General features: G+C 67.7%; 2 protein-coding genes across 11 annotated transcripts in view; one reads left to right on the forward strand and one right to left on the reverse strand.

The window, feature by feature from the left end:
• BAIAP2 (BAR/IMD domain containing adaptor protein 2) overlaps positions 1 to 7,600 on the forward strand; it is a 63,137-nt gene extending 55,537 nt beyond the window's left edge. For 2 of the 5 annotated variants that reach the window (XM_042914699.1, XM_042914704.1), the window contains exons 13-14: positions 1,037 to 1,071; positions 7,233 to 7,600. In XM_042914699.1, coding sequence (XP_042770633.1) covers positions 1,037 to 1,071; positions 7,233 to 7,302 — 105 coding nt within the window. In that variant the 3' untranslated portion in view covers positions 7,303 to 7,600. Of the gene's footprint in view, positions 1 to 1,036; positions 1,072 to 1,616; positions 3,191 to 3,527; positions 3,576 to 7,232 lie in introns of those variants that run through there. The other 3 variants (XM_042914702.1, XM_042914703.1, XM_042914701.1) reach the window with 3 other exon arrangements.
• A 1,693-nt stretch (positions 7,601 to 9,293) lies between these two features.
• The window catches only part of AATK (apoptosis associated tyrosine kinase), a 31,785-nt gene continuing 23,872 nt past the window's right edge, over positions 9,294 to 17,206 (reverse strand). For all 6 annotated transcript variants that reach the window (XM_042914859.1, XM_042914858.1, XM_042914862.1 and 3 more), the window contains 7 exons: positions 15,984 to 16,068; positions 15,770 to 15,891; positions 14,346 to 14,495; positions 11,273 to 13,883; positions 10,991 to 11,138; positions 10,675 to 10,860; positions 9,294 to 9,682 (listed from right to left, as the gene is read on the reverse strand). In XM_042914859.1, coding sequence (XP_042770793.1) covers positions 9,642 to 9,682; positions 10,675 to 10,860; positions 10,991 to 11,138; positions 11,273 to 13,883; positions 14,346 to 14,495; positions 15,770 to 15,891; positions 15,984 to 16,068 — 3,343 coding nt within the window. In that variant the 3' untranslated portion in view covers positions 9,294 to 9,641. The remainder of the gene's footprint in view (positions 9,683 to 10,674; positions 10,861 to 10,990; positions 11,139 to 11,272; positions 13,884 to 14,345; positions 14,496 to 15,769; positions 15,892 to 15,983; positions 16,069 to 17,206) is intronic.

The following is a 17,206-nucleotide window of genomic DNA, read 5'->3' on the forward strand; positions in this document are numbered from 1 at the left end:
GATCTGGGCCTCATGAGTGAAAACCAAGGATCTGGGTCAACGGAGGCTGTGGTGAGCGGTGTCATGGGTGGGTGGGGCCCAAGAAGGGCCGCGCCCAGCCCCGTCCCCGAGCAGCCTCGTCCCAGCGAGGAGGGTATAACCGGCGCCAGCTGGGCGAGGTCGTTGCCCACCAGAGAAGCTCACTGTCGCACAGTGAGAACATGTAGTTTGAGATTAGGTGCTGGGAAGCATCAGACTGGGGAGGTGTGGCTCAGGCTCTTGGATGGAACCTTCCAGAGAAGGTGAGACTGGAGCTGGAGCTCAGGGAGAGGCCGATCCAGCCTGGGAGAGGCACGGCACCCCGGAGTCACCAGGCCAGCCTGCCCTATGCGGCCCCACCTGGCCCCCCCGACCCCACACACAGCTGGCTGGGCCCAGGCGGGTGTGGCCCTGCTCCTCCCACCTCCCTGCTCTCTGGGTGTGGTTTTGGCCCTGAGACAGCTAACACCCCTTGACGGCCCTAGGCCGGGCGGCAGAGATGTGGTGGCTGACCAGCCCCCGTCCCTCAGCCCCACACCCAGGGCCCCACACCCCGAGGCCAGAAGCCACAGCCGCTGTCTGGGGCTGCAGGAGCCTGCTCGGCCTTGCCAGGCTCGCTTTCCTGCCCAGCCGTCACCCCTCCCCGCAAGTGGCACCGGTTCCGTCCCTGGCGTGGCCCCGCTACCTGCCCAGAGGCTTCCACGCAGCCCCAACCTCACCTGCCTTGGTGCTCCTGTTAGGTAACCTGCAGGTGTCCTGGGGCCCCGGCCCACTCACCTCGCGAGTCGCGTATGGGAGGGGCCGGCACCTGGACTGTCTGTGTGTGCCCGTGAGCGTGAGCTCACGTGATCCGTGATCTGCTGGTCAGATGAGGAGATGCCCTCACGCACTTGGGAGGTCACCGCTGTGCACGTACGAGGGGCCCTCCGTGCCCTTGGCTACGGGCAGCGCCTTGCCCTGCAGACCCCACTTCGCCCCCAGAACCCCCAGCCTGACCTGTGTTCCTGTTTCTCCCCAGGGTCTAGACGACTACGGAGCGCGGGCTGTGAGCAGGTAAGGGGCTTTCACGCGTGTCCTGGGGCGCTGGCGTGGGGGGAGCTGGCCCCTCTCACGGGCCCTCCAGGGCCTGCTCCGCGAGATGGGGCTGCAGACTGTGGAGGCCCCTCTCCGGGGCCTCTCTGAGCCACGGGGGCCGCGGGGCAGTCGCGCACGGTCCTGGGAGGTCGCCTTCATGCTCTCACCCCTGGGTCGGTGGGAGCGGGCCCTCCACCGCGGGAGCCTACCTGCTTCTGTGCCCACCACGGCCCCTGGGCTCCCGGCCTTCCAGGAAGCCCCTCGGCCGGGTTCTGTCGCACCCCCCTCTTCCTTCCTGGTGGCCAGGCCTGCGTCGGCCAGCGGGGTGCGGCCCGCCCCTGGGCTCATCTCCCCAGAACCAGCCCAGGCCGTCCCGTCCCCCCCCCCACCCCCCCCCCCAGCCTGGGCTCGGCCCGCGTCCCGCCTTTCCTCCAGGGCCGGGCAGCCGGCCGACCCCGAACCGTGGGCAGAGCTGCGGCAAGAGAGGCGTGCGGCCTGGCAGTGTCCTGTGCTTTGTCCCACAGCGGCAGCGGCACGCTGGTGTCCACAGTGTGAGGACGCTGACCACGGGCGGCCGCCGCTCGGAAGAGTCCCCCCCATCTGTGTGGTCTCCATCGGTTCCCTCCTCTGCTCTCGTTGGTTTGTTCTCGGGTTGTTTTTCTTTCCCACCTGCCCTCTCCCCGCCTTTTGGTTGGTGACCCCAGACTCTGAGATCCCCCAGGGTCCATGGTGCTGCCCCACCTCTGCTCCCCGTGTTTACACGCCCCCGCCCCCGTGTGCCCACCGGGCAGGAGCTGCCGGCGGGGCAGCGGGGGCAGGGCGTCCTTGCCTCTGCTCCGCGTCTGCCGTGTTCACGATGCACTGTCCCCTTTTGAAGGCTCACCACGAGCCAAGTCTAAAGTTTGAAGAAAAAGAAAAATCTAAAAAAAAAAAAAAAAAAAAAAAGAAAAGACAAGAAAAAAAAGAAAAAAAGCAAAGCAAAACCGGAAAAGGACTCTTCTTTCCTGAACCACAAAAACATATGCATGGACTCCGGTGTACGTACTGTTATTCTGCATCTGACTCCCCCAGCGGACGCTGCATCTGCCAGGAAAGGGAAGGCGCCGGGAGCTCCCGGAGGCTCGCGGCCCCGCGGGCGCCCTTCTGAGGGCCCCGCGCACCCACGGAGGGGCTCGTGCCCGGCTCGGGGGGCCTCCTGAGGAAGCTGGCCGCTCCTGTGAGGGAGGCCACGGCCCCCGGCCCCCACCCGGCCCAGCAGGCCGGGCCCCCGAGCGCTTCCTTGTCCTCGGCCACCGTCGGACGGTGTACAGAGTCCAGAGCGAGGGCGTGTGGCCTCCCCCGGCGCACTGGCGGGGCGGGGGGTCGGGAGCAGGCGCCGCCCGGCCACACTCGGACATTCCAAAGACCTCCAGAGACCACCCCCACCCCCACGTGTTCTGGAAACCGCTTCACAGCCTCGTGAGGGAGTCTCGGCCCCCAGGCTGCACCGGGCAGGGTGCGGGGCTGGCCCCGGGAGGGCGGCTTTGGGCCCCCCGGCCCGCCCGCGCCCGCCGCCTGGGGGAAGCGGGCGGTCCCCGCCCCCGACCTCCCCGAACACTCTCGTCTTTTTGTGTGTCTTGCTGACCAGAAACAGACACGCTGGGCTCAGTGGCCTCTTCACACCCCGAGTCTGGGAAGTGAGCGAGGGCACGGCCCCGCTTGGCCCTTCCGCCGAGGGAGCCCCTGTGAAGCTGTGGACGCTCCTTTTTCTGATGCGATTTAACAAAACCCTCCGCCCGCTCTCGTGTGGACTGGTGTTTGTGAGAGAAGCCGCTCGAGACACAGACGGACCCGTTTTCTATTTGAGGAAAAAACAAAGCCAGAACATGGACCCGTGTGAACAGCCTTCCGTGTTGGTGTTCTCGTTTTGCTCACAGCTCTCAAATCCAGGGGATTCCATGCTCAACGGATGAATGTAGACACAAACTGCAAAACTTGTATGAACCTGTAAAGTGCTGAAAATATTTTTCCTGTTTTCTTTCCTCTTTTTTTTTTTTTTTAAACTCTCAATTGTGCCCTGTGCCGCAGTCGTTTGAATAAAAGTTTTATTTATTGCATTGAGCTTGGTGTGGCGCCTCCTTCCAGGTCCACCGCGTGGGATCGGGGCCGCGTGCGGGGCCCGGCCGCCTCGGCCGGCCGGCCTCCACGGAGCGACGGAGGCGCGCCCCTCTCGGGTCCTGGGCCGCGGGGTCGGGTCGGGGGCGGGGGGGCACCTGCCCGCCGGCTCGCCCCTCTCTTCCCGGCAGCCACGCGACAGTTGCGGTCCCCCGCGGCCGGGTCTCGCGCTCCTGGCGGGTGTCCTCTGGCCCCAGGTGTCTCCCCACGTCCCCCTCGGGGGACGCAGACCCCTTTTCCGCACCCACCTGCCCCAACTGAGCCCTTGTGTTTCCTTGCAGCGCCGATGTGGAAGTGGCCAGGTTCTGAGCCGCCCCTGACTAGAGTTAGTAAGTTGCCCGGCTTTCTCACGCTGGCCGGTCTGCCTTCCCAGCGGCTCTGCAGACCCCGCGGCCTCGGCCCTGGCGGGCGGGGACGGGGCGCGGGGGTCTGCCGAGCCTGCCTCTGCTCTGGGCTCTGGGCTTTCGCTTCCCCTTGGATTGCTCCTCGGGCTCTGGGACTTGCTGCCTCTGTCTGGAAGCTTGTGGGCCTGACTGGCTGCCCCCGCTGCACCCCAGCGCCCACGGCACCTCCCTGCACCGCTGGCCTGGTCCGGCCCCGGTCCTCTGCCTCGGTTTCTCTCTACGGGGCCCTTCGGCCACAATCAGGGTGAGGCCCGGTGATCGGCTGTGAGGCCAGCTCTGGGCTCCTTTGGCTGAGCGTCCCCTCGGGCCGCGCCTGTGGGTGTGGGTGTGGGTGTGAGCCCGGCCTGGCCGGCTCCCTGGGTGGTGAGCCCTGCAGCCCCTCGGGGGCTGGGGAGATCTGGGTGGGCCTCGGGGACGGTGCCACGGCTCGTGCCCGCGTGAGGGCCTCAGGCACACCGGAGCAGGAGCACGTGCCTGGGCCGCTGGGGCAGGTGGATATACGGTGGCCCTGGTGCCCGCTCTGCCCGGACTCGCATGTGCCCCAAGGGGCGCCAGGAGGCTGCGCCAGGCTTTCTAGATCGGGCCTTCACCACTGCGTGTGGGTGCCCTTGTGGGCCTGCTACAGCCAACCCCGTGACGGCCCCTTCCTCACCGCCCTGGGACAGCCGGCACCCTGGGCCCCGGGCCTCGGTCAGGGTGGCAGTGCCGCCCATCTGTCTCTGCCCCCGCCACCCCAGGACACTGGCACCTGTGTCCTTTGTAGCAGATGGTGCTCACTGGACCCCACTGGGCACCAGTGACGTGGCCCCTCCAAGGTCAGTGGCTGCTCCCAAAGGGTCCTGGACTCCCTCTCCTTTCACTGTGTCTGAGCTACAGTGTGAGGAGTTTCTGGAAGATTCTGGAGACCAGTGCTCCTGGAATTTGAGGACAGGGTGAAAATGCCTTCGCTGCCTCTAGATTCCCCTTCTTCCAGGATGCAGAGAGGCTTCCATTTCCACCCCACCCCCCCCCCCGCCGACGCCCCACCTCTGCCCCCGCTGCCCCCATCGCTCTGAGCTGCAGGCCTGGCCTCTGCCTGGGACCACGTCCCCCGGTGTAGGACGGGGCCCCGGGGGCACGGTGGGCATCAGCACAGCGCCACCAGCCAGCCTCCCGGCCGCAGAATCAGCCTGGCTCCAAGATTCGGCTGGGGGTGGGGTGCCAAAAGTCCCCCGGGTCGGTCAAAGCACCCTGACCAAGCCTGCCTGAGGTGTGGCCCTGGGGGGACCGAACGACAAGGATCCGATCCCAGAAGGGCCGAAGTCCCGAAGGCACGGCAACCGCTTTGGTCTCGGAGGAGGAAGTTCAGGAGGAAGTGGAAATGCACCCCGGCCGCCCTCACTCTGCTCCAGGATCACCGAAGGACGGAAACCGTACCCTGTGAGGAGACGCGGCCGTTCCCAGCCGACCCGGTTCTCGCTCGGTTGGCGGATTCGGAACAATTACAGGCGACTCCCTAAACCCTCGGCATAGCGCTCCCCTCGAGATTGGAACGGAAAGGCGCTCGGCCCTCCTCGGGCTGCAGGGTTTGCAGGCGGGGGCTGTGGGCTCAGGACCCCGCGATGCCCCCAAGGGCTGCCCCTTGAATGCAGCGCCGGACCCGCCGGGGGCTTCAGCCTGCCCTGCCTGCGGGAGCAGCCTGGACGGCTCCTGTGGCCTCTGCTCGGTTCCGTCCGCTGAGTTTGCTTACGTCTCGGTGGTTTGCTGCCGGGCGTCCGCCCCTGGCAAGCACCCCAAGCGGGGACAAATGTCCCCGGGGCCAGAGACTGGGCCTTGGGTCTGAACCTAGTCCTGTTTTGCCATCTTGGTGTTGACCCGCCCAGGGTCGCACTGACACCCTCCCGTTCCTTCACAGAAGGTGGTAGGCGCCCTAGACGGCCCCACCCAGGGGCCTCTGGTCGGGGCCGGGCTGGGCGCGGCTGCAGGGGGAGGCCGGGGGCGTCTTCGGCCCGCAGTGTTGACGGTGCGTGCTCCCCGCTCACCCCGTTTGGGGGAAGATGAAGAAAGTGGGGCTCAGAGGCCAGACACCGTCTTGCGGGGAGGCCTGTCTGGCTGTGCTGCCGCCCCGACCCACCTGGCCTGACCCCTGTGTACTGGCTCCAGCCAGCACGGGAGCTGCCCTCCCTCCCCGGGCTTAGGGCCGGAGCTCCGTCCTCGGCTCGGTCCCCATCTCCAGATGAACAAGACCGGCCGAGTTCCAGCCCCCCAGGGCATCTGCCTCGACCCGGGCCGGGAACAGCCAAGGCCCGGAGCCTTGCTTCAGAACCAGAGTCTAGGCGAGGTGGCAGTCAGGGCACGGGCCACCGCCCTGTCCTGGGGGCGGATGTCACTGGTCACAGGAGGCTTGGCCTTGGGAGCTTCCAGGCGGCCAAAAAGCTGAAACTTGTCTGTACGCGTCAGCGGAACAGAGCGCCAGAGCACGCGGAGGAGCCTGAGGCCCCACGTGGGGCTGCAAGCGGCCTCGAAGCCAGGGGTCGATGACTCAGAGGACAGTCGTAAGCAGTGTGCCCACACGGGACTCTCAGCCATCATCCCGGAGACGGGGACGGGGACCTCATTCGCCAAGAAGTTAGCTGCTGTCTGCCGCTGCTCCCCTTAAAAGTTCAGTCCCAAGTGTCTCAGTTTTTTAGAAAACACAGGGAGGCGCCCCCGCCCCACGCGCTCTCCCTGGGCACTGGACAGAGCGCCCGCCCGCCGCGTGGACACCAGCCCAGCTGCGCCAGAGGCGACTCCGGCCCCAGGTAACGGCTGCAGAGCCGAGCGCTTCGCCGGGAGTGCGGTCCCGTCCGTGCCGGCCCTCCGTGTCCCACGTGCCGTCTGTGCCGCCACCCCCAGCCCGCTGTCCCGTGCTGTCCCTGCCCAGGCGGGTCCTCCGGGCCGGGTGCCGGCGTCCGCTGTGCTCATCTCGTCCCATCTCCACCTCTTGTCTGGCGCGTCCATCTGTCCGTCAGCTGTGGCCTCGGGGGTCACCCCCCGGGTGACAGGTGGCTGAGCCCTCGTCCACCCCTGCTGGCCTCCTTGCTGCCAGTGTGCGTGCACCCCCGTGTGTCGTCTTGGCGTGGGGCGGGTCTGCACCCAGCCACCTTCTGGGAGCCCGGGACGCATGGGCCGGGTTTGTGTGCGCTGAACTGTCTGTGTCTGTCGATGGCGTGTCTTGAAAAATGGGTCCGCCGCTGCCCTTGGGCCGATGGGAGGCGCCTCCTTGGCCTTGTGGGGCGGCTCACGAAACCTGGATGCAGGCCCGTTCAGGGCTCAGGTCGCAGAGAAGGAACCATCCTGTGGCTCGGTGGCCCCACGGCCCCCACCCGCCCCGTGAGGGTTGACGGCCGCAGATGGGGCGCACTGGCGGCCAGCGAGCACCCTTCCCGGGCTCCCCCGAGCGGCCTCCATCGTCCACCTGCTCTGAGCTCAGAGGCTGGGCCATCGGGGCCCAGGCCGGTGCCATCCGCAGGGCTGGGGGCCCCCCGGGCGTAGGGCAGCCCAGGACGGCATTGCGCCCTCACAGTGCCCCTCCCACACTAAAACCCCTCTTCTCTTTTTCAGGAATCCCTTCGCCAACGTCCAGCTGAAGCCGACAGTGACCAACGACAGGTCCGCCCCCCTCCTCAGCTGATGGCCAAGTCCCCACCGCTGCCCGCCAGGACCCTCCTGCCCCGCCCACACACACAACCTCTTTTGTAACAATCCGCGTGGTCCCCATTTAGAGAATTTTCTCCTTCACCTGCCTGGCTCTGCCCCCACCGGAGTCTGGCCTGGGCTGGACCCCGGCTGTTTTCGGAGGTGGCCCCTGGGCCATGGCTGAGGAGAGTGGGGCCGACAGTGGGCCCCGCAAGCAGGCACTTGGCCCCCGCTCGTGCAGGGAGGGACGCTCCACCAGCCCCACGTGTCTGGTCAATAAACAGGCTGCCCCACATGTGCCCGCTCGTGCTCTGTCAGCCCCAGGGGGTGGGAGGCCTGGGACAGAGGACGTGGGAGAGGCCGCCACCGTCTTCGGGGCACAGATTTATTCTGAGCCCTCGACTGTGGCTCTCCTGGGCCCCGCTCCCACTGGCAGTGCTGGGGGACCCCTCCATGCCCCCCGCACTCCCGTCCAGAGCTGGCTGCTGGCCCCCAGCTCTCTTCCCTGTCCCTGGAGTGAACAGCAGGCCCCACGGCCGGGGACGCCTCTGCGCCCCAGCTGCTTCGTGCAGAGATCCCCGTCGTTCGCAGTGACTGGCCTTGGGGCCAGGCGCCCCCAGCTGACAAGTTCCAGGCAGCAGTCACCCCTCCCCGGCCCTAGAAGGAGGGAGGGCCCTGGAGCCCTGCTCTGCCCAAAGCCTGTCCCTACCCCTGTACCAGAAACAAAATGGGTCATGGGTGGGACACAGGCCTCTGGCCCCGCAGAAGCTGTGGAGACGGGCCCAGTGGGGTCGTAGAGCCCATGTTTGGGGTGGAGAAGCACAGAAGCCCTGGCTCCTCAGAAACCCTCTTACCTCACCCTTACCCTGCCCCGACCCCGTGCTCTGGAAAGGCCTTCGAAGGAGCTTCCCATGGGGGAAGGGGCCTGCAGGCCCGCCACCTCGTTCTTACCTAGTCAGCACCAACTAACGAACAGGAAGAGAGGGCTGTTGGGGTCAGTCCCCTCCCCTGCTCTGTGTAGATCTCCACCGGAGGAGAGGTAGGGCCCAAGTCACTGTCCCCCTCCACCAGGGTGCAGCAAGGACGGCCCGGGGCAGGGGGGGCGGGGGGGGGCCGGGGGCAGGTGGGTAGGTGGCACCCTCCCGCACCCCACTGGCATTGGGCAGAAGGGACTACTGTGCCCTCCCAGGCAGAGCTGGCAGCCAGGCCCCACCCCAGCACCACCCGGCCTCCCCACCCCCGCCCAGGGATTTATGCGCAAACCCCAAAAGAAAACACACGCTTAGCATGAAGGCTTGTTTTCTTAGCTTGATTTCTTTTAAAAAACAAACAAAAAAGGAACAAGGAAATCATGGCACCAGCATCCGAAGCCTCAGACTAATGAAAACAAAAAACACAAACCCAAAACAAGTCCCCCACCCCCACCCCCAAAGCAACAGTAAATCTGACATCTCTTTGGCAACAATAACTTAAAATCACCCCGCTTCCATTTGCTCAGACAACAGCAGTTACAAAAATACTCCCTGTGCTGCCCAGCCCCCCACTTCCCTCCCACCCGCACCCCCACCCCTGCAGGCAGGGCCCCTGACGCGGATTGTGGGGGCTGCCGGGCCAGGCTGGCCAGCCGCGGGCACCTCTAGAACAGGTGTGGCCGGAAGCCCCCATCTTTTGGGCCGCCCGCCTTGCCCCACCTGCCGAGGCTCCAGCCGTGGACTCAGATGGGAGCTGGCCCAGACAGGTAGGGAGGGAGGGTGTGCGGGTCCAGCTGAGTCACCGAGGGGAAATACAGCCACAGACTCTGAGGTAAGGGTGGCTGGGGACACACAAGCCCAGGGTCCTCTTCTTGCAAACCCAGAACCAGGCAGAAGGGGAGAAGGGGACAGAGAGAGGCCGTCCCAGCGGGCCTGTGTCGTTCACCACAGGAACTAGTGGGCAGGGTGTGCAAAGTCCTCCCCCCACCCCAACCCCACCCCAACCCCCCCCGGGGCCAAGAGCCGGTCCCCTGGCCTCAGAAGCCAAGCAGCCCGCTAGCAGAGTCAGGGCAGAGGGTCAGCTGTACGGAGGGGACCTGCTCAGGCCTGAGGCTAGAGGGCATCCTCAGCAGCTATCAACAAACCCGTGTCCAGGAGAAGTCCTGCCCCTCGGGCAGCCCAGGACTGGCGCACACGGCCGGAGGAGGCCTCTTGTCCCGCCCTGCTCCGGGGCCCTGCATGGGGCACCGAGGCTCTGGAAGCTGCTGACGACCACCAACACCGAGGTCTCCACTCTCGGTCACCATCTTCACTGCTGCCTGGAGCAGGACTGGCAGGAGCTCCAAGGGTGCCCGCCTGGGCCTCAAGCCTCTTTACAGCTGCCCCCGGCACCTGCTACAGGGCCTGGCAAACAGGTGTCACATGAGTGTTTGGAGAGACAGCGGGGACAGAGATGCCTGAGAGGGCCCTGCCCTCTGAGGACAGCCGACAGAGTCCCCTGCCCCAGCACTCCCCCCTGACCTCCACCCTTGGCCTAGGGACCAATGACCACTGGGGCTGCCCCCCTCGGGCCCCTTCACCGCAATGGGTCTGCCTATCCGTCTAGGTGGGAGCCGGACCCTTTCTCTTTCCACCACCTCACCAGGGCTCAGGCGCAACAAAGCTCATCCAACAAAGGAAATGCCCCGGCTCTTCCCCAGACGGACGGAGCCTGCCTGGGGACAGAGAGATCTCATTTCCTGGGTGGGCTTTCAGGGAAGGCTGGCAGGAATGCAAAAGAACTTGTCAGGCACATGGCGGGGGTCAACCTGGCAGGGACGAGCCCGCCTGGTCGGAGGCTGACCGAGGAATGGAGCCTGGAGGGAGGGGTGAGCTGGGCACATTAGCCACAGTCATTTGTGTCTCCAGACAAGAGCCATCGGGTCTGATATGTGCCAGGTCAGGGGGAGAGGGGCAGGCAGTGGATGAAGCACATCATGGGGGGGTGGGGGGGGGAAGGGGCTGGGAAGGTCGTGATGCGAGAGGCTGCTGCCGGTTTGGGGGACTAGGGTCAGGCAGAGGGCGAAGTGGGGGGCGCTCAGTGTCCAGCCTGGTGCCTCCAGAGAAGGGAGAAGAGGGCGAGGCCCAAGGGCCAGGTGGCATCCCATCTAGGCACCCAGAGAGGTGCTGGGCCTGCCAGGTGCGGGGCACTGCATCTCTCCAGAAGGCAGAGAGGCGAGGCCAAGGTGGCCAGGACAGACAGGCCTGGGCGTGACCCCGCCTCTCCCAGCCTCAGTTTCCCCGTCTGAAAACTGAGCTTGTCCAGAGCCTCGGCCCCTAGCAGGTAACCTCCCGGCCGCCCTCTCCACTGTCCCGACTCCGTGTCCCCCCTCCCGCCAGCCCCGCCGCAGCCTCACCTCCCACGGATCCGGCGTCCGAGTCGGAGACGTGCGTAATGGAGAAGCGGGACGCGGGCGCAGGCGACACGGTGAAGCGCGAGAAGGGGCCGGGTGCGGTCTGCTTGGGGGGCGCGGCGGGAGCGGGCCGGGCGGCCTCCGGGGCCGGCGTCGGCGGGAAGCCGTCGTCCCACGCGAGCCCTCCACCTGCAGGCCGGCCGCCCGGTCACTCGCGTGGCGTGGTCCCGCCCACCCGCGACGTCACGCAGACCCACCCACCCTGACGTCACGGCCCACCCGGCGGCCCCGCCCCCGCCGCGCCCAGCGCCCCGCTCACCCTCTTCCGCCGCGGAGCCGTCGGGGGAGCGGTCTGCCCGCCGCGGCCGGCCGCGGGCGCTGGGGGAGCGGGGGCCGCCCGCCAGGAACGCGGGGGGTGACTCCTTGGCTCCAGGGAAGGGTTCCCCGAGCTCCCGGGTGGGGCTTTCCTGGAGGAGCAGAGCAGCACGTGGCTCCCGCGCCACCAGCGGCCACGCCCACGGCCTCCCGTCCCGCGCGGGAGGGGGGGAGGGTCAGGGAGGGGACCCTCACCCCCGCGCAGAGCCCGGGGCCGGCCGCGCACCTGGTCGAAGAGGTAGACGGTGACGTCGTCGAAGAAGGACACGGCTTTCTTCTTGCGCTCCAGGTCCTCGCAGAAGGCCTCCGACAACAGGCTGGGTATCTTGAGCAGACTGCGCAGGTTGCGCGCGCTCTGGCTCTCGGCCACCACCACGGGCACGGGAGGCGCCTCCTCCTCGCTCTCCTCGCTGGGCTCCTGGATGCTGTAGCAGCGGAGCTCTTCATCCGACTCATCGCTCTCCTCGCTGTCCTCCTCTTCCTCCTCCGAGCGGCCCTCCGGGGCTGCGGGCAGTCCCGGCAGGGCCAGGCAGAGTGGGGTCCTGGGGGCACCCGGGCTCCCTGTCCGTTCCTGCTGGGCGGGTCCGGACGGCAGTACTGGGGCCTCCTGGAGCTCAGGGAGGTGGCTCTCTGAGCTCAGCGGGACCGGGGTCAGCAGGAAAATCTTGGAACCCCCGGGGCTGGGCACTGGAGGCCCTTGGGCAGGGCCCTGGGGCCAGGGAGGGTCCGGTCTGGGGCCCTCCGGGCATGTACTTGGCCCTGGAGAAAAGTCCTCAGGCAGCAGCGGCAGCACCTCTCTGGGACCAGTGCCTCGCGTCCCCCCAGCCACACCAGACTCAGGGGAGGGCTGTGCAGCCCGCAGCCCAGAGCTCTCCAGGTCCAGCTCTAGCCTGGAGGTCAAGTCACCTCCTCCCTTCTCCTGGGGGCCCGAAGTGCAGTCAGGCTCTGTATCCAGGTCCGAAAAGTAGGCTGAGTCACGGTAGGGGTTCTTCTGGCCAAGGCCACCAAGAGAGGTGGAGAGCTGAGTCTCGGGCCCAGGGCTCTCCTCCTCGGAGACCAGCTCCCCACAGGCCTCGGGCTCACATGGCTCGTGTGCCTCCTTGAGCACAAACTCAGGGGACTCGTAGTTCTCTGTGTCATAGCCACTGTCCAGGGCTCGGGGCTGCCCGCCGGGAGTGCCGATACCTGATGGGCTGAAGGCCTCGCGGCCACCACCATCACCGGCTGAAGGTGGGATATCCAGGGAGTCCCCAGAGTCGGGGGTCCCCGCCTGCTTCTGCAAAGAGCGGAAGGCCAGAGTCACGTCCGGCTTCTCGGCCAGTGGGCCATCGCTGGACAAATCAGCGAAGACACCAGAAGTGGCCTCTGTCATGTCCTCTTCCTCACTGACTGGCGCCCCCGGCTCAGGGGAAACCCTGTAGCTGTCTGGGGTCTGGGCTGCCTCAGTGGCAGTCTCCCAGCTGCCAGCAGGCGTGGGCAAGGCGGGCAGGGTGTCGAGGGCACTGGCCGCCTCGGCAGGAAGCAGGGCTCCCTCTTGGGATGGGGCTGGGACAGAGGGAAGGGGTAGCTGAGGTCTGGCAGAGCCCTCAGCTTCCTCAGCAAGCCTGGGCCCCGTCTGGGGGCTGTTAGCCTGGCTAATGGCCGCCTGTGTCCGGGAGGATGTCACCAGGCAGATGGCCGGTGCCAGGCCCTCAGCAGGACACAGATGAGGAAGGCCAAAGCAGCGGCCTAGCTCCTGGCCAGAGGAGGCCCCCTTTGACCCAAGGAGAGGCTCTGTGGGGTCCTCTAGGGCCAGGGGACCGCCTAGCTCAGGGGCAGCCCGTAAGGTGTGCTCTGGGCCAGGGCAGCAGCCCACGCAGCCAGCCACGTGTCCCGGGTCCCAGGAGCCTGGTGCTCGGCTGCCACTGTTGTTGTTGGCGGACACGTTGGAGCTCCAGTGTCTGGGCTGGGCGGCCCTGCAGGCCTCGGTGGCCCCCATCTCCTCCCTGCCCGAGGGGGACGTGCCCACTGGGTCCTCCAAGAAGGGTGGGCAGAAGGCAGCTGTGCCCCAGTCGGCGTCCTCCTCCCTGGGCCCCGCCGGCACGAGGGTCCCGGGTGAAGGCGAGCTCAGAGGACAGGACGGTTCCCGGGCACAGCTCCCATGCAGGTAGTAGTCACAGCGGCCCCAGGACCCCTCGGGGGGCGGCACGTGGCCCAGCAGGGGCTCCATGGCCGACGAGGTGGCCGCGCTGCCCTCCGAGTCATCGTCCTGGTCACCACCATCGGGGAGCAGGTCCACGGCATGGGGGCTGAGGGTGCAGCCGGCGCAGTCAGGGTCGTGGCCGGCGGCGGGCGTCGGCTCCTCCAACCGGATGAAGTACTCGCTGCCCACCGAGGGGCTGTGCGCGCTGAGCACAGGCACCACGCCCGGGGGCGCACCGTCAGCGGCACACAGCTCCTGCGGGCAAGCGGCGCGGCTAGGGCTCGCTGCAGCCCCGGGGGGTGGGAAGGCCTCGGCGCCGCGGCCCGCTTCCCACTTGTACTCGAAGTTGAGGCCGCGACTCGTCTCGGTCACCGTCAGCACGTCGTCCCCGTCCGCGTGGAAGCCGTCGCCTGCGAACTGCTCCAGCAGCGGGAAGGACGAGGCGGAGGCCAGCTCGCCCGCGCCCCCCAGAGCCAGGCCTGCCAGCCCAGGGCCTGCGCCACCCCCGCCCGGCCGCAGCGAGCGCCAGCGCCGCTCAAATTCTTCCTCCGCCTCGGTGGCGCCCTTGGCACAGAGGTAGGACAGCAGCAGGTGCACCTCCTCGGCCGTGGGCCGCTGTTCAGGCTGCAGCCAGCAGAACTGCATCACCTCGTACCTGCGGGCAGGGAGGCCTGGGGCTCAGCCCCTGCCCAGGGGTCCCTGCCCACCCCGCACCCGGGGCACCGCCCTGCCAGGACCCCACTTCCCTGCAGAAGAGCAGATCGGCCCTCCGCGCGAAAGTCTGGGGGCCTCTCCTCATACTCAGAGTTCTCCAAGGACGTTGACGAGAACTTCCAAGCTCATTACAGGAGCCCCAGCTCTCCCAAGGTGGGCCCAGAGGTTTGGGGGCCGAAGCACTTTTCCGTGAGTGCACCACCCCCCACCCACCCCCGCCCCGGCTGCAGGTGAGTTTGAGTTTTGGTTGAAAAGGCTCCTTTCTTTGTGGGCTCAGGATGGGGCCTGGAGGGGAGAGCCAGCGGGGGCTGGAAACCGAGGCGCTCACACTCAGAGCACTCTCCGTGGTCTTGACCTTCCTACTGGGGACACACTGCCCAGCCTGGCGTCACAGGGTCCTCACCAGCGGTCAGACAGCGTCAGCTGCAGCTGGGGCTTGGGGAGCTTCAGCTGCTGCTCCCGGACTGCGTAGGCCAGCACCTGCCGGTCGGAGTGGTGGGGGTAGGGCTGTGCGCCCAGCTCAAAGAGCTCCCAGATGGTCACGCCCAGGGACCTGCGGAGGCAAGGGCCATCAGAGGGGGCCGGCGTGGCTGGCCACGGCAAGGCTGCGTGGGATCTCAGAGCCGTGGGCACCACGGGGCAGCTCCTGTCACCACCCCAGTGTCCTAGGGACGCCCCTCCCAAAGGACAGCACTTTCCTTCAGTTAACTGGCAGGACGTGCCACCCGGCCAGGCCCAAGCCTGTGTCCAGGGCACCTGGGCAAATAAAAACCACACTGGTCTTTCCACAAACTCAAGTCTATTCCTTTGTGTGCTCGTTCCCTTGCTGCGGTGAAGGCCAGACACTGTTCCGGGGGTGGGGGTGGGGGCCTGGAGAAGCTCCCAGCCCTTGGGTGCCACTGGGGGCTAGAACGAGGGAGGGGCGCGTCTAGGTGCTCCCCAGCCCGGCAGGAGTGGGCCCGGGGGACAGGCAGGGCTCTGAGAAGGCGACTGGGTTCCTTCTGGTATACTTCCCCCAGCTCCTTGGGGCCCCAGGCCGTCCCGGGAGACCGGGAACGTGAGGAACAGAACAAATCTGGCAACAAAGAAGTCAGGGGGCCCGGCCCAGAACCATCTAAGAGACCCCAGTCAGCGTGCGGCAGGGTAGGCAGGTTGGGGAGATCGGTGATGGAACGGAGTGGCTGATGGGCTGCAGTTAAGCGACTCGGGGGTGCTCAGGAGGGAGGGTGGGTCTGTGGATCCGGGCTCTGAGGGCTCGCCAGGAGCAGAGGGAGGACAGGCAGGCCCGGGGAGTGGGGGTTGGGGGAGGGGCTGGTCAGGCACAGGGATCCCCACAGAGGAGCGTCCGGAGGCTGCAGGACTGAGTCTGTGCCCCACTTGGTGCAGGTGCTGAGGATGGGCGGTGCCTCCACACGGCGGTCGTGGGAGATCACCGGCCCCTCCACGGAGGGCACTCGGCACCTGCTGCCGCTCCCAGCGGGCCTTCCAGCCTGCACGCTCGCTCTAACCCTGAGGTCCGTGGGCGTCAGCGGGGCCTGGGGTGGGGCGGGGCCGTGGGCCACTGGCACCGGGAAGCGACGGGTGGCCCAGCAGCCCCACCTCCTACAGGGTGACGAAGCGGGGCAGAGAAGCACGTCACCGCACGTGTGGCTGTCCTGGCCCTCACCCCCTCCAGCGCGGGGCGGGAGAGGACTCGACCCGCTGGAGCCTGCGGGCCCTGGGCCCTGGCCTGGCAGCCGTGAGCTGTGATGGCGGGGGACAGGACGAGGGCGGGCACTGAGTGCGGGGGGGGCACGCCCCGGCCGCGCCCCCGGGACCCCCGCTCACCACACGTTGCTGGCCTTGGTCTGGTCCACCACCAGCAGGTTGCAGTGCACCTCGTCCACCAGCTCGGGCGCGATCCAGCGCAGCGGCACCCACAGCTGGTCGGCAGTCACAAAGTAGTCTTCCTGCAGGCGCGGGGCCCAGGGTCACCCCAGGGTGCTGGGCGGCCGGCCCTGACCCCCCCACCCCCGCCCCCCGCGCGGCCCCGCCCGCTTACTCTGTATTTGCCGTGGGACAGGCCGTAGTCGCCGATCTTCACCGTCAGGTCGGCCGCGAGCAGGCAGTTCCTGAGGGCCAGGTCACTGGAGGGCGGGAGGGCAGGAGGGCGGGGGTCAGCGGCAGCGCCGGGCTGGGGGCGCTCGGGGCGCTGAGGGGCCGGCCCGCTCGTGGCCAAGGGCATCGCCGCGAGCCGGTGGGAAGGGGCGTCTGAGAGGCGGCCCATCCACCCGCTGCCCCGAGCCCCGGGTCCCTCACCCAGCACGGGGCTCCCCGGGGCGTCCACGTGGACAGGGCCTCGAATGTTACAACGCAGACGAGGAAAGCGAGGCCCAGAAAGGGCCGGGGCGGGCCACAGGGCCCTCGTGAAGGCACTGCCCCGCCGTTACCGGACCCCTCTCCTGACCCCAGCGGCTCAACGTCTGCTGACCCGTCCCGGGCACGAGCCAGCCAGGGCCGCTGCAGGCTTCCTTCCCGCCCGCTACGCCCTCACCCTCAGCTCCCCAGGAGGCGGGCAGCGGCAGGGAAACGGAGGTCCCGAGTGTCCCAGGGGATCCTGCCCCTGCCCTGCTCGCACAGGGCTGGGCACCGTTTCCGGCCCAGGGCAAGGTGGGTGCAGGGAGTGACCGCCTGCGGCCCCGTCGGTACCCCCACCGGGTGGCCTTGGGCTGCGGGCTTCTGCCCTGCCCGCTGGGTGGCCACAGGGGGTCTGGGGGCACAAGGCACTGGGGCAAGCATGGGGCCAGCGCACGTCCACCAGGGCCACAGACAGGCCTGCACCCGTCGGGTGTGCGGGGGCCTGGGGCTGGGCGGGCCCGGCGGGCAGGTCAGGAGGCTGGCAGCTGCCCTCTTCAACAAAATCACTGATGCTGGAGTTGTATGTGTCATCACTCAGCACCAGGATATTGTTGGGGAGGACGGCCTGGGCAGAGTCCGGGAGCACCAGCACATTGTAGGGGAGGGCGGCCCGTGCGGAGTCCGGGAGCACCGGGACATTGTTGGGGAGGACGGCCCGGGCAGAGTCCGGGGCTGGGGGTTGCCGCTTGACTGTTACCACTTCTTCTGGGCACATCCTCCTACGCTGGGCACCCTGGTCCACCCCTCTGACTTCCAGGGCCAGGGAGGGAAGCAGGACAGAGCCATCCCCCCACCCCGCCCCCCGCCGGGGTCTAAGGGAGACAGAGGCCAGCAGGGCCAGTGTGGTGGCTCTGACCCCCTGGAGAC

Source organism: Panthera leo, chromosome E1, assembly GCF_018350215.1.
Source record: "Panthera leo isolate Ple1 chromosome E1, P.leo_Ple1_pat1.1, whole genome shotgun sequence".
NCBI classification, from domain to species: Eukaryota; Metazoa; Chordata; class Mammalia; order Carnivora; family Felidae; genus Panthera; species Panthera leo.